Source organism: Typopeltis vanoorti, chromosome 16 (assembly GCF_054136105.1).
Source record: "Typopeltis vanoorti isolate ZY-2024b chromosome 16, IOZ_Tvanoo_1.0, whole genome shotgun sequence".
In the NCBI taxonomy this organism is placed as follows: domain Eukaryota; kingdom Metazoa; phylum Arthropoda; class Arachnida; order Uropygi; family Thelyphonidae; genus Typopeltis; species Typopeltis vanoorti.
Genome location: NC_143564.1, coordinates 89,221,133 through 89,236,000, shown reverse-complemented (window position 1 = coordinate 89,236,000; position 14,868 = coordinate 89,221,133). Strand labels below are relative to the sequence as shown.

At 38.3% G+C, this 14,868-nt stretch overlaps 1 protein-coding gene across 1 annotated transcript in view; it reads left to right on the top strand.

Annotated features, from left to right (window-relative positions):
- The window catches only part of LOC150098179 (sodium channel protein para-like), a 1,334,265-nt gene that overhangs the window by 1,076,714 nt on the left and 242,683 nt on the right, over positions 1 to 14,868 (top strand). The window contains 1 exon segment of the mRNA XM_090406598.1: positions 6,988 to 7,256. Within this exon segment, the coding sequence (XP_090262724.1) occupies positions 6,988 to 7,256 (269 nt within the window).

Below are 14,868 nucleotides of genomic sequence, written 5' to 3'. Positions count from 1 at the left end.
ATAGAGATATCCTCACTTGGGTGATAGACTTTTGAAAAGTGATCACTCAGTAACTCGACTATTACATCTGATTTTGTCACCTCAATACCATCAGCACCCACTAAGGTTATCCTTCCGAAGTCATTCGTCCTCTTACTTGCCACATAGCAGAAGAACTCTTTGGGATTACCCTTGATCTCTTTGGCTAAGGTCTTCTCATAATCTGATTTAGCTTTTCTTACTATACTGGTAATCTTCATAGCTTGAGCCTTGTACTGCTCATGGGTGTCCTGATCGCCTTTCTCCTTGTAAATTCTCCATAACATTTTCTTTTTTTGCAGTTCAAGCTTGATACTACTGCTCATCCATCTAATGCCTGCCTTGTTTGACTTCCTGACCATGGGGACACAATCTGATATTGCTTTCCTCAGATACCCGCTGATTTTATCCCAAGCACTGCTAACATCTTTCCCTTGCAATATGTTCTGCCATGGGATGGCTGCAAGCTCACTCCGAAGCTTGTTATAATTGCCTAACCTGAAGTTCCGTACATACCCCTTCTTAATAGAAAAATCTACAGATTTTGCGACCTCCCAAGTCAATACCACATGATCGCTTTCACCAAACTGGAGGTAACGAGGACACCTTACTTATGCATATAACCTCTGAACCAATAACCAGGTCCAACACTCTCACGCCACGTGTCCCTTCAGTTACATGCTGTTTCAAGTAATTATCTCGTAGAAGATGTATGAACTCCATTTCCTTTTTGCTACGTGATATTTCCTCCTTCCAATTGATATCACCATAATTAAAATCCCCCATAATAATCACTAAGCCTTCACTCATTGCACTAAGTTGCTGATGCATGAATTCAATATCTCCCCCCGTACTCCCTGGCCTATAGCAGCATCCAACCGTATATTTGGTTGCGTTGGTCACTATTTCGCACCAGACTGCCTCAAATGAACTCTCATTCACATGTCTATCATCATGATATACTACTTTCTTTGGCTGCAACACATCAGCTATCATCAACAGTACTCCTCCTCCTGTTCTATCTTCTCTATCCTCCCTGAAAATACTGTACCCATCACATTCAATTCCAGTAACCACATCTTCTGCTGACAGCCAAGTTTCACTAATGCCTACAACTTTTGGTGAGATTTCACTGACTAATGCCAAAAATTCTTCTCTCTTATTTCGATGCTTCTAGCATTGGTATACAAAAATTGCAGATTCCCTATCATACCTCTTCAACATGTTTATGTATTTTTCTTCTTCTGACATTTATCTTTCTCACTACTCTGGGTTCCTGTCTTCAAAACTTGCAAATCTCATGCTATATAATTTATGTTACCTCACAAACCATTCTCTTATTTCATTTCCTCCACTTTTATGTCCACTTCTGTCTCATCTTCCAGCCTCTTATTTGCATTTTCACTTTTCCTGTTCTTGCTTTTGCAAATTATTGGTTGGCTCTAAGAGTCTAACTTTTTTCATTTTGTTACAACCTCCTTGTACTCCATTTCTTTCTCATCTTCTTGCCTCACACTATCCATAGCACAGGTTTGAAGATGTGGCAGCTACTACTCTGTTGGAAGAGCCGGGTTTAAATCTGATAAAACACCAGAAACCTTTATAAAGACTTTTAAATTAAAAGTGAATTGGCTGGTACTACATGGAGGTAGCAATGGTTTCCTTCTAGACACTTTTTTTAACCTTTTGATAGAAAAAAAAAAGAGAAAGAGAGAAATTGGCTATATAGAACACTTAATAGACATAACGATATGCATGGGAAAGTCCAGACGGAAGATACAAAAATCAATTAGACTATATTGTAGTCAGTAAACGTTACTTCAATGGAATACAGAACTCAAAGGTGATGCCAAATGCTGACTGTGGATCTGATCATAGACTAGTCTTAATGAAGATGAATATTTGTCTGAAAACAATAAAATCAAAATTTAATGAAAATATTTCAGAACTGCTGTCTGCACAATTGCAAAATGAAAATGAACCCTCATAGTGGAATTGACTACAAGCAGCTATCATAACATCTGCTAAAAACCACATCATTAAACAAGAAGAAAGAAAGAACAAACCATGGATAACTCAAGAGGTAATGAACCTTATTGATGAAAGAAGAACATGGAAAAGAGGAGCAAATGAAGAAGAACGGTTAAGATATAAAAACTTTGGATAAAGAATCAAACAGTTATGTAAAAGATTGAAAGAAAACTGTATAAATAGGCAGTGCATTGAGATAGAAGAATTACAAAATAGGAACAAAACCAGAGAAGCATTCCTAAAAGTGAAAGAACTTAATGGAAAAGCAAAACGTACACAGTCTAATAACATCAAGGACAAAGATGGAAACATAATCATTTATAAGGAAAAGATAAATGGAAGATGGGTGGAGTACCTATCAGATCTCTATGATGACGATAATGGCAACATGTTAGCTGATTCACGACACCTTAAGTTAAACGTAACAACAGATACCACTCTGCCCACAAGAAAGGAGGTAGAACATGTCATTAAGAATCTTCCTAATAATAAATCCTTTGGGTATGATAATATTCTGGCTGAGCTGCTGAAAGCCTTGACTGGCAATAATAACTATTTAGTGGAATCCATTCAGGACATCTATAAAACAATACTATTACCTGAAGTTTATACAACATCTATCTGCATACCAATTCCAAAGAAACATAATGCACAAAATTGCGAGGATTACAGAACTAAAGAGTGGAAGGAGGGCAAGATTGTGCCACTTCATAAAGGAGGTGATCGAACTCAAGCATCAAACTATAGGCCTATCTGTGTGTCAGGTGTTGTGGTTAAGTTGTTGGAGAAGCTTGTGAGAACTAGGATCCAGAGTTGGGTTGACAACAATGGTATAATCTTTGATGGACAGCATGGATTTGCTAAAGGGAGGTCGTGTTTTAGTAATCTACTTACTTATTACAATAAAGTGACTGCTTCCTTGGACAGAGGAGAAGGATACACAGTAATATATTTGGATTTCGCAAAAGCTTTTGATAGAGTACCTCATGATAAGTTGACAGTCAAACTAGAGCAGATGGGGTTGGATATTAGATTAGTGCATTGGATTGGAGACTGGCTATCTGATAGGTGTCAACAAGTTGTGTATGGGGGTGCAATATCCAGGAAAAGGAAAGTCACTAGTGGAGTGCCTCAGGGATCTGTTTTAGGGCCATTACTATTTAACTTGTATATTAATGATATTGGCGAAGATTTGGATGGAGATATTCAGTTGTTTGCAGATGATGCAAAGTTGGGACGAACCATAAAGAGTAGTGAAGATGTTGTGGCTTTGCAGAAGGACTTGAATAAATTGAGTGATTGGGCAAGCAAATGGGGATGTGAGTTCAATGTTGCAAAATGTAAGGTTTTAAAATTTGGAAAACAAAGATGGGATGCAGAATTTATGCTTGGTGAGAATATATTGTTGGAAGTAGAGGAAATAAGAGATCTGGGAGTGATAGGATAAGGATCTAAAATTTAGTGGACACATCACCAAAATTGTGAAGACAACACAAAGACTTCTGGGAATGATGAGGAGGACACTGACGTGTAGAAGTAGGGAGATTCTTGTTCCATTGTATAAGGCTTTGATTAGGCCACACATGGACTATTGTGCCCAGATTTGGTCACCTGTTTTTCAGAAGGATGAAGAGATGTTCTAAAGGGTCCAAAGGCGACTGACTAAGGTAGTTTCTGACCTCTGGAATGTCGAGTATGAGGAAAGATTGAAAAGATGTAATTTGCAGAGTCTAGTGGAGAGAAGGAAGAGGGGAGATATGATAGAGACCTACAAGTTGGTAAGGGGTTGTTATAGGATCAATAGTGGAGAAGTTCTACAGAGAATAGTGGGAGATCAGAGGAGAACCAGAGGTCATCCCTGGAAACTGTATAAAGAGGGTGTGAGTAGGGGAGTGAGAGGCAGGTTTTTTTCATGCAGAGTTGTGAATGATTGGAATGCCTTGCCTGAGAGTGTGGTGTCTCAGGCAAGGCATTCCAATCCTGTGAGATAAAAGGACCTCCTAGATGAGTCTTTGACTCCATGAGGTCTTGTTTAATAATAATAATAATAATAATAATAATAATAATACCCTATGCATCTAAAATTATTTTAACCATTGTTAACAAACAAATTGAAAGAGTCATAAGTGGTGAATTGTGTGAATAACAGAAAGGCTTCAGAAGAGGAATGGGAACCATTAATGCTATCCTGGAACTAAAAATACTAATAGAAAAATCACTGGAAAGAAATAGGAACATTTACATATGCTTCATAGACTTTCAGAAGGCTTTTGACTGGGTAAAACATAATAAAATGTTCAATATATTAGCTATATTAGACATAGAAGATCATGTACTTAAGATTATAAAAATGATTTACACCAAACAGAAAATGCAGCTTTTTAACAATGAGACTTCTGTAAAGAGAGTAAAAAGAGGAGTTAGACAAGATTGTATCCTTTCACCAAATCCATTTAATATCTATAGTTAGACAGTGATGAAAAAGATTGAAAAACAAAAAATAGGAATTAGTATCAATGGTATAAAATACAACAATCTTAGATATGCTGATGATACCATTCTAATAGCAGAAAACAGAAACAAATTAACCAAATTAATGTAGCTACTAATTGAAGAATGGAAAGAATTTGGATTAGATATAAATGCATAAAATACCAAATTTATGAAAATCTCAAAAGAAAACAGATCCGAGCCAGAAATATTCATAAACAATATGAAAATTGAACTTGGGCACCTACTTTACTGCAGATGGAAAGCAAGATAAAGAAATAAAAATAAGAACAGCCACAGCTAAAGATGCATTCTGGAAAAATAAAGATCTGCTCAGAAGTTCTGTGAGCATCAAGACAAAGAAAAGAATGATAAGTACATTAGTGTGGCCAATTTTCACATATGGAAGTGAGACCTGGATAGAAGAGAGTAAGGCAACAGATAATGGCCTTTGAAATGTGGTGCTATAGGAGAGCTCTAAAAATCACATGGACAGAACATGTGACAAATACAGATGTCCTACAGAGAATGAGAACACACATAGTTCTTTATTACAGAAAATGATCCAGAGAAAGATGAGATTGGCAGGACATGTACTGAGAGGTTCAGCGGGACAGAAGATACTAACAGTTTTAGAAGGAAAAATTATGGGAAAAGGATCAAGAGGCAAAAAACGAAAAACATGGCTTGAAGATATAAGATCATGGACAGGATCACATGGCTGCAGAAACAAAAAGGAAAGCCACCAACAGAGAGAACTGGAAGTACATGGTGCTGCACCCTCTCACTGAGGAAGCTACATGAAGAGAAGAGAGAGAGAGAGAGAGAGAATAGCCATAATATAGTGGACTTATATCCTTATTTGTGTTGACCATAATTTGTATCAACCAACTCATTCACACATTAATGGTTCTTGCTACACTGTCTCTTTACACTTTCCCAATCCCCTCCACTTTACCAACACACTTTGACCTCTTCCTGACAAGTTCCCCTTCCAGATATACTGTGGTTTATCTTATCACAATTACTTATCATAAATGGCTCAAGATCAAAACTTCGGCTGTCCTTTCCGCCTATACTGCAGCTCGCAACACTTGCAAAAGAATCATCACGAAGTCCAAGTCAGACTTTGAAAGGCCCAAAAGCTGCAAACTTGCCTCCTGCCCAAATGCAGTTGCTCCTTCTAGTCCCTTGCCAAGGCCATTGGGTGAACTTCTGCCCACCCAGGTTTCCACCACTCTCACATTCCAATGGTACTATAGTTACCTCACCTAAAGACAATGCCAACTTACTGTCATCACTCTTCTCTTCCAATTCCTGCATTGATGACCTAGACAAAGTTCCCACCACTCCACCAAGAATGGTCCCCTTCATGTCTTTCATAGTCTTCCGACAAAAAGAAATCCGAAGAATCCTTAATTACCTGAACACAAACAAGGCATCTGGTCCTGATGGTGTCCCTCCTATTGTGTTAAATGTTAAAAAATTGTGCCCCAGAATTAACATCTATCCTGTATCGCCTCTTAAATATAGATATGCTCATTAAAGTCCAGAACAGGCAGAGCTTTTTTTTTTTAATCAGAATTGATTATTGATCATAGTGTCAATTATGTTCTTGATTTTCTTTTACTGATGATTAGAAATCATAAACATGGTGTTTTTTTTTTTAAATCAGAATTTCACATAAATACACTCGTATCCTATGAAAAAATACTCTCTCTAACCACATAAATAAGTAATTTAGTTTAATCCTTTATCCAAGTGTGAGCAAACAAAGTTTGCACCTGAAAGTATCTTCAGGACTGGGGTAAGGTGGTACAACACCAGGCAACTCATTGCAAAGGTGGAGCAAGCTAACATCACTCCTATCTCAGTATTTCCCATAATGCAAGACACATCTCCTTGCGGATATGTACAATGTTATGCATTAAGGGAAGGCACACCGTTTGGCAACTCCTATAGGTAGAGATGACCTTGCTAATGCTTCTGCCTAGTATTTCCACTTGGGCCTGGCTCCCACTGAAGAGACCACAATAAAGGTCGAAACTAGTCTGGGTAGTGGCCCTTCCCTTAATGCATAACATTATACATATCTTCAAGGAGATGTGTTTGGCATTATGGGAGATACTGAGATAGGAGTGATGTTAGCTTGCTCCACCTTTGCAACGAGTTGCCTGGTGTTGTACCACCTTACTCCAGTCCTGAAGATACTTTCAGGAGCAAACTTTGTTTGCTCACACTTGGATAAAGGATTAAACTAAATTTTTAATAGTCTAACCAAGTGAAAAATAAACTTTCAACACATAAATAAGAAAGAATTTATTTATACTTTTCTTATTACTGGAGCTTCTCCTTACTAACATCATGTTAAAATATCACCTATCATTCTGTTAATGTTAAGAAAAGCCAAAGTATTAATGCATGGTTTACTTTGTCCTGATGTTGTAGGTCAGCAAGGAGATGAAACCAATCTTGATGCAGATGATATAGATACTGATAAAATGGAAACTACCACTGCAGATGTTATCATATCGGAATATCCAGCAGACTGTTGTCCAGATTGTTGCTATAAAAAAGTACCATGTTGTATGTTTGATGACACAACAGATTTCTGGGTAAAATGGAAAGAAATTCGTGGGAAAAGTTATCGTTTAGTTGAAAATAAATATTTTGAAACTATTATTATAACCATGATTCTGGTCAGCAGTCTTGCCTTGGTAAGTGTTCTTATATTCATTATATAATTAAGTTGTTTAAATTAAATTATAAAAATTTTAGAATTCAGTTTAATATAATCACAATTATTACCTGCTGCTAATATATGCTCATTGCACTGTATTTTCAATATATACATATATAAAGTATGCATTATAATACATATTCTATGTCATCTCATTATCATCATCTTCTCTTTCATGTTAGCACCTCCATAGTGCAATTGGAAGAACAACAGTACATTGTGCCCTTCAATTGGAAAAGGCCTAAGTTCGATTCTCGTCACAACGAGAGGATTCTTTATATGTTTTTTTCCATTGAAAGTCAGTTAGCCAATTTCATATGGAGGTATCAGGATTTTTTCTCCCAAAAACTTGAGTTTTTCATCCCACATACAGACAAATCGGCCTTGAGAACACACAATTTACAGACAAAATATTACTGGTGGTGGACAGTAGATGGCTTTGGTGTAGTTGATGACGATGATGATGGTAGTTACAGTTTAGTGGTTTAAGTGGTGGAGATGGAGAGTTGTAGACTAGGTACCCTCCCTTGAGGAGTCTTTGGAATCCTAGGAGATGTCACATATTAATAATAATAATAATTATTATTATTATAATGTTAACCTCAAGGGTCTGTCATAGCTAAATAAATTTCCCTCCATGTGACTTAACTTGTTCTTGGTGGAGAGGACTTCCAAGTGATGTTTTTTTGTTGTTCCCACCCATGATACGTTATTAGTAAACCTCTAGTATATTTGTACCATGGGTGGGTTAAGTTTTTTTTTTTTTTTTTTTTTTTTTTCATTTTGATCAATTATATATATATATATATAAATTTTCTTTATTTTCACATTGTCCAGAAACCATACTCTAGAGAACAAACATTCAAACCTGTGACCTGTTGAATAAAGAGCAGATACGCCAACCAGGTACTGATTCCTTGCATTCATATTCTTTTTCTATGCTTTTCTTCCCATAATTTTCACTCTACTTCTGCTTCAATACATCTAAATGATCAACATCTGCAAACGTAGGATATCTCAAATACCCAGCTAGGTTCTACATCCCAAACCCTTTGTAGTGCTTTAAATATCAGAAGTATAGTCATTCTCAAACTGCCTGTCACTGCTGTGCGTTGTGTACCCAGTGTGTCAATAAAGATCATAAGAACAAAGACTAACAGCAACATACTGAAATGTCCTATTTGTAAGAATGACTATACTTCTGATATTTAAAATAGCACAAAGGGTTTGGGATGTAGAGCCTAGCTGGGCATTTGAGATATCCTTCTTTTGCTGATGTTAATTGGTGTATTGAAAGAAAAGATGATATTCCTGGTGCAAACCAGGAGATCATCCCGACATAAGACGATCCTTCTTATATCTGTTACTCTTGGTCTTTCACAGTTTGGAGCAAATTATTATTATTATTATTATTATTATTATTATTATTATTATTATTATTAGTATTTAGGTTTCCATGGAGTCAAAAGACTCATCGTGGGAGGTCCCTCCTAGGAAACACAAAATCTATCATACCACTCCTTAAACTCATTGACTGTTCTCACTCTCACCACTCTATCAGGCAATGCATTCCACGGTTCAACCACCCTCCATGCAAAGAAACCACTCCTTATCCTCTTGCGCACAGTTTCCTTTCGTAACTTCCAGGCCCCCTTGTCATCACTCCTTCCCGCCGTTTAGCCAATCGAAAGAACTCCCCAGTGTCAACCCTGTAACCACCTCTTAACAGTTTAAAAGTCTCAATCATATCACCTCTCCTTCTATCTACTAAAACTCTGCAGTCCACATTCCCTCAGCCGATCCTCATGACTAACATTGTACAGTCCTGAAATCTCTTTGTCTAGAACAGGGGTCTGCAACCTGTGGCTCTGGAGCCTCATATGGCTCTTTGAATGAATAATTGCGGCTCTTTTCATTAATTAAACAATCGAGGATGAAATGGATAAAGGCTGTGAAGGAGATTCAATAAAAAAGCAGAGAATTCTATATCAGGAAGTGAATAGGCAGTATATACAAAAACAGCGGCATCTACTGATAAATCCTCATACTCTGAGAGTAGCCATAAAAAAATGTGTCAGTAGAAATCTTAACATGCATTTGTCCCAGCGTCTCATAATAACAACATCCCTAAACAGTATGATTTGGCTGTCTATTGAGAACATTCCAAAGAGAAAAATCAATATGAGCTCACACCCCTTACAGCAAGTCCTGTTAAATATAAATGTAGAGGTAGTTTCTATCATATCTCATTTGGGTCCCTTATAAGAGTATGCTACATATACCTACCTCCTGCTGTAGATATATAATACTGTAATAGGATGACCTTCTTCTTCTTCTTCTTCTGCAGCTTCTCCCACTTAAGTGGGGGTCACTGTTAATAATGAGTCTCCTCCACACCTTCCTGTCTTGGGTTGTCACCGCATCCAAGTTCTTCATCCTCAAGTCCTCTTCTACCAGCTCCCTCCATCTCTTCTTTGGCCATCCACGCTTCCACCTTCCTTGCACATCCATCTGCATGACCCTTCTTCCCACACATTCATCCTCCCTCCTCATCACATGGCCAAACCATCTCAACCTTGCCTCCTGTATTTTTGCTCCTAAGTTCGTAACTTTCACTGTTCCCCTGACATAGTCATTTCTCAGACGATCCTTTCTGGTCACACCGCACATCCACCTAAGCATTCTCATCTCTGCTACTTCCATCCTGCTGATGTTATTTTTCCTCAGGGCCACAGTTTCTATAGCATATGTCATAGCTGGCCTCACTACTGTTCTATAGATTTTGCCTTTCAGATTGATCGGCACCCTCTTATTGCATACCACTCCAGCCATCTCCCTCCAGTTCCTCCAAACCACTTGTATCCTGCATCCCACTTCCTTCTCAGTCCCTCCATCTTCTTCCACTGTTGAACCTAAGTATCTAAAGTCTCTCACCTTCCTGATGACATTTCCTTCCAGCTCCAGATCTGTCTCCTGTCCGCCACCCACTGTGCAACACATATACTCTGTCTTACTTCTGCTCAGTCTCATACCTCTCTCTTCCAGTACTTTTCTCCATCTTTCCAGTTTAGTTCCCACTTCTCTTGAATCTGCACACAGCAAGATGTCATCTGCATACAACATTGTCCAAGGTGCATCTTCTCTCACCTCCTCTATTATCACTTCCATCACAATATTAAGCAGAAACGGACTTAATGCTGACCCTTGATGCAAGCCAACTGTTACCTGAAAACTTTCTGTCTGTCCCCGACAGGTCCGAACACTTGTCTTCACATTTCTGTACATTTCCTGCAACAATGTGACATATTTCTCCGGCACCTTCTTCTCCCTCAGACACCTCCAGACTTCTTGTCTTGGCACTCTATCGTATGCTTTCTCCAGATCAATAAATGCCAGATGTAGCTCCCTTTGTTTCTCTCGATACTTTTCGATCATCTGCCGTAACCCAAAGATAGCATCTGTTGTTGATCTACCAGGCATGAAGCCAAATTGTTCCTTTGCAATCTCCACCTCCTTCCTCAATCTACCATCAAGAACCCTTTCTAGGATTTTCTTTGTGTGGGACATCGACTTTATTCCTCTGTAATTTTTACAGTCTTGTGCATCCCCTTTACCCTTGTCGATGGGGACAAGAGTACTCTCCCTCCATTCCTCGAGTATATTTTCCTGTTGGCAAACTTTCATGAACAGGTCCCACAGCAGGTCAATTCCCTCTTCCCCCAGTGCCATCCATGCCTCCACTGGAATATTGTCGGGGCCCACCGATTTTCCATTCCTCATCCTCTTCATGGCCTCCGTCACTTCCACACTACTGATGTTCTGCACCATCCCCTCAGAAGCCTGCCCATCTCCTCTATGAGTCCTTGCATTTTCCTCATTCAAAAGTCCCTCAAAGTATATTTTCCATCTGTTTCTTATGTCCACATCCCTCCATAATACTCTTCCTTCAGCGTCTTTGATCTGCCTGCCTCACATGTAAGATGTCATTTGCTGCTTTATTTCTACATTTCGCTATTTGGTAAATTTTTCTCTCTCCTTCCTTTGTTTCTAATTGATCATACAGATCTTGATATGCCATGGCCTTCGCCTGTGCCACAACTCTCTTGACTTCTTGCTTTCTCTCTGTCTGTACACCTCTCTGTCCTCTTCCACTCTTGACTCATCCCACTTCTGTTTTGCCTTCCTCTTAGCTGTCACTGCTACTTGTACATTATTATTCCACCACCAACCCTTCTGCTCTCTAATCTTTCCAGATGTCTCACCAAGCACTTCGATTGCACAGCTCAGGATTACTTTTGAATTATGTTTCCACCAATCTTGTACACTTTCCAGTTCATCCGAAATCCTCTCTAACACCCTCTCCCTAAAACGATTCCTCACACTCTCTCTTTTAAGCGAAACCACTTAATTTTCTTCATCCCATGGCATCCAGAGATTCTTATCTTTGATCTTATTTTAAAGTCTGCGCACAGCAGGCGGTGTTGCTGTGCTACTTGATCTGTTGGAATTACTTTACAATTTGTCACAACCTTAAGATGTTTTCTTCTAGTCAAAATGTAGTCAATTTGTGAACTGTTGTTACCACTCCTAAATGTTATCAAATGTTCTTCCCTCTTGTAGAAAAACGAGTTCACAATTGCCAGATCAAACGCTACTGCAAAGTCCACAACTCTCTCTCCTTCCTGGTTCATCATTCCCACTCAGTGGCCACCATGCACCCTTTCACAGTCTCTATTCTGTCTTCCTATGCGTCCGTTCAAGTCTCTAATAGGATGACTTCATGACATCATATTACAGTTATTGTCCCATTTACTTTTAATGAGGGATTTAAATGGATGGAGTAATGCCCAAACTAATGTCAGAGGAAGAGTTGTTGAGCATATGTTCTACAATAATCTCTCCCTCTTGAACACAGGAAACAAGACCTTCTTCCAAATGCCTAACAGACCATTCAATGCCATCACTTAACTGTTTGCCCACCCTCCCTCTTGCTATTGTTTAAGTGAGCCTCTGTAGCTCAGTTGGTATAGACAAAGCTCTTTGGTCGGAAAGACCTTTGATTTCATTCCTGTCCATGATGTGAGTAACTTTATCTCATATGGAGGTAGAGGGCTTTTTTGCCTGGAAGCGCAGGTTTTTCATTCCTCAGAACAGGCAAAATGGCCTGTGAACACACACAGATCTGCAGTCATAAAATGCATGCATAATCCCTCATTGGGGGTGGGGGGGCTCAACCAGTCCTACAGGACAGTGGAGGAATGGAGGGCCTCCATACGAATGAATAAAATACTATTTAAGTAGGAAACTGATGACAGCTTATTTGGGAGTGATCGCTTCTCTGTAATATCCACTTTTCTGTATGGGCAACCATACTATACATCAGCGTTGCCAACTTCATTCTACATGAGGGCCAATATATGATGAGTGGTAGCTTCATGGGCCGCACACTTTTAAATAGAACTTAAATAAAAATAAACTCTGCATTTTTTCAAGTTAATAGTTATATGTATTGAATTACTATATTTATTAAATCATGCCAAGAGTGAGCTTTTTTGTATTGATGTTGGTTTAGTAAAAATAGATTTCTGAGCACTAACCTTTCTCTTCAAATTACGTACAATTTTAGTACGTACTTGTCCAACATATTCTTGGTATTTAGCGGCATGGTGCTGTTTGTAGTGGCGTTTGAGGTCATATTCCTTGTGCACAGACAATACTTGCAAACACACTGTGGTTTGTTGTTGTTATTGTTTATAAACAGAAATTCATTTTCCCATTTCTCCTGAAATGACCTGTTTTCTTCACAGATCTTATGTTTCTTACACATAGTACACAAAGGCTGAAGTAACTGACCAGGGGACACAAACTGCAACAATAACACTGTTAACTGTGAAACTGAGTCTCTGAAGCTGATCACTGTAACCAGAGCAGAGCAGTTTCAATGATGCATTACTCTGGAGCACATAGAAATCTACCACTCCCAGTACTACAACTCGCACAGAGAAGCAGCAGATTTTGTAAATTGAGTAATCTTTTTAAAGCAATTTTGATTACTTGTTGAGAATATAAATTGTTTCCATCATTAGAAATAATGAATATAACTAGTATATCAATCAGAAAATCTGCAGTCGAAACTAATAGCTAAATTGATAATACATATAATTGAATATAGTTTTTATCCTGCCGCAGGCTGCACAAAATCATGTTATGGGCCGCATGCAGCCCGTGGGCCTGCTGTTGGCCACCTATGCTATACATCATGGATATCATGATGGAAAATTGGCAAGATGGCTGGCTCACCTTCTCTTCCTTAGCATAATTCAATTCAACAATGGTCAGCTCATCTCTTATCATAGATACAGTGAATCATGTGACAGAGTGTATTACACTAGCCACCATAATTGCAATTCCTGAAACATCTAGTGAGTTTCCAGTTTTCCCTAAAAAATTGTGCAGGAACCAAGGAAATGCAGAATAAAGTTTGGAATATATTCTGCAGATATTCACAACAACAAACTTTTGCTTTCAAATGTGCCCGAGCCCAAGCAAGACGCATTCAATGTCTAGGATAAAATTTGCAAAATGAAGGGCATATATATGTCCACTTACTCTCAATCCTTGAGAGAAGGAAAGTGTTGATAGGTAGCAAATAAATCAATACATAGGTTGTGCAGAAGGCATAATGTAGAATTTGTGGATCTGTGGTCTCTGTTTGATAGAAAGAAGGATTTGTATAAAGCTGATGGACTGCATCTAATGGTTTTGGTGTTATGTGTCTAGAGACAGCTTTGTTCACCGAGTATGCTGAAGCACAAATTCAGGAAAAATTAAACAATTAAGGTGGAGGCAAGTGAGTTTGAGTGAAGGCACCCATGAGACGAGGAAATGTGAGAATGACCAAGTGCAGAATCTAGTCTCTCAGGCAAAAATATTGAATAAGGTAGTCAATATAGGAAGTAAGGGTGATTGGGGGCCCTAAAGGGATGCTTAAGTTTCTATATACCAATGCCAGAAGTATCAGAAACAAGAGGGAGGAGTTTTTGGCCAGCCCGCGGACTGTGTGTAGCCCTGGACTGTAAGTGATGCTGCAGAAAATATGCTGTCTTTCCATTTTGATACAGAAAGTTGAAAATAGGTTTCAAGATTTCAGAAAAAATCATCAAGTTTTTGTATATTTGTGACTTCATTTTCAGTTGACATGAATACATTACCTTCGAATTTTCAAATGGAATGTATGGAGTTGCAATCATACAATGTTTGATTACAATCTTTGAGTTGAATACATAATTGTATTCAACTCAAAGAAAAATTTGATCATGTTTCTTCATTAGATTTTTATAAGCTATCTTCCCAGAATAAAATATCCTTTGCTTCACAATCATGCTTTATTTGTGTCATCGCTTTTTTGGTAGTATGTACATTTGGGAACAACTATTTTCAAGAATGAAGCATACGAAGAGTAAAGTTAGATCAAAAATTTCTGATGAGAACCTTGAGCTCACTTCAAATTGCAACCACTTCCATCGAAACAGACATTGATGCATTGGTTTCACATAAACAAGGCCAAATATCTCACTAGTATTGTGTTT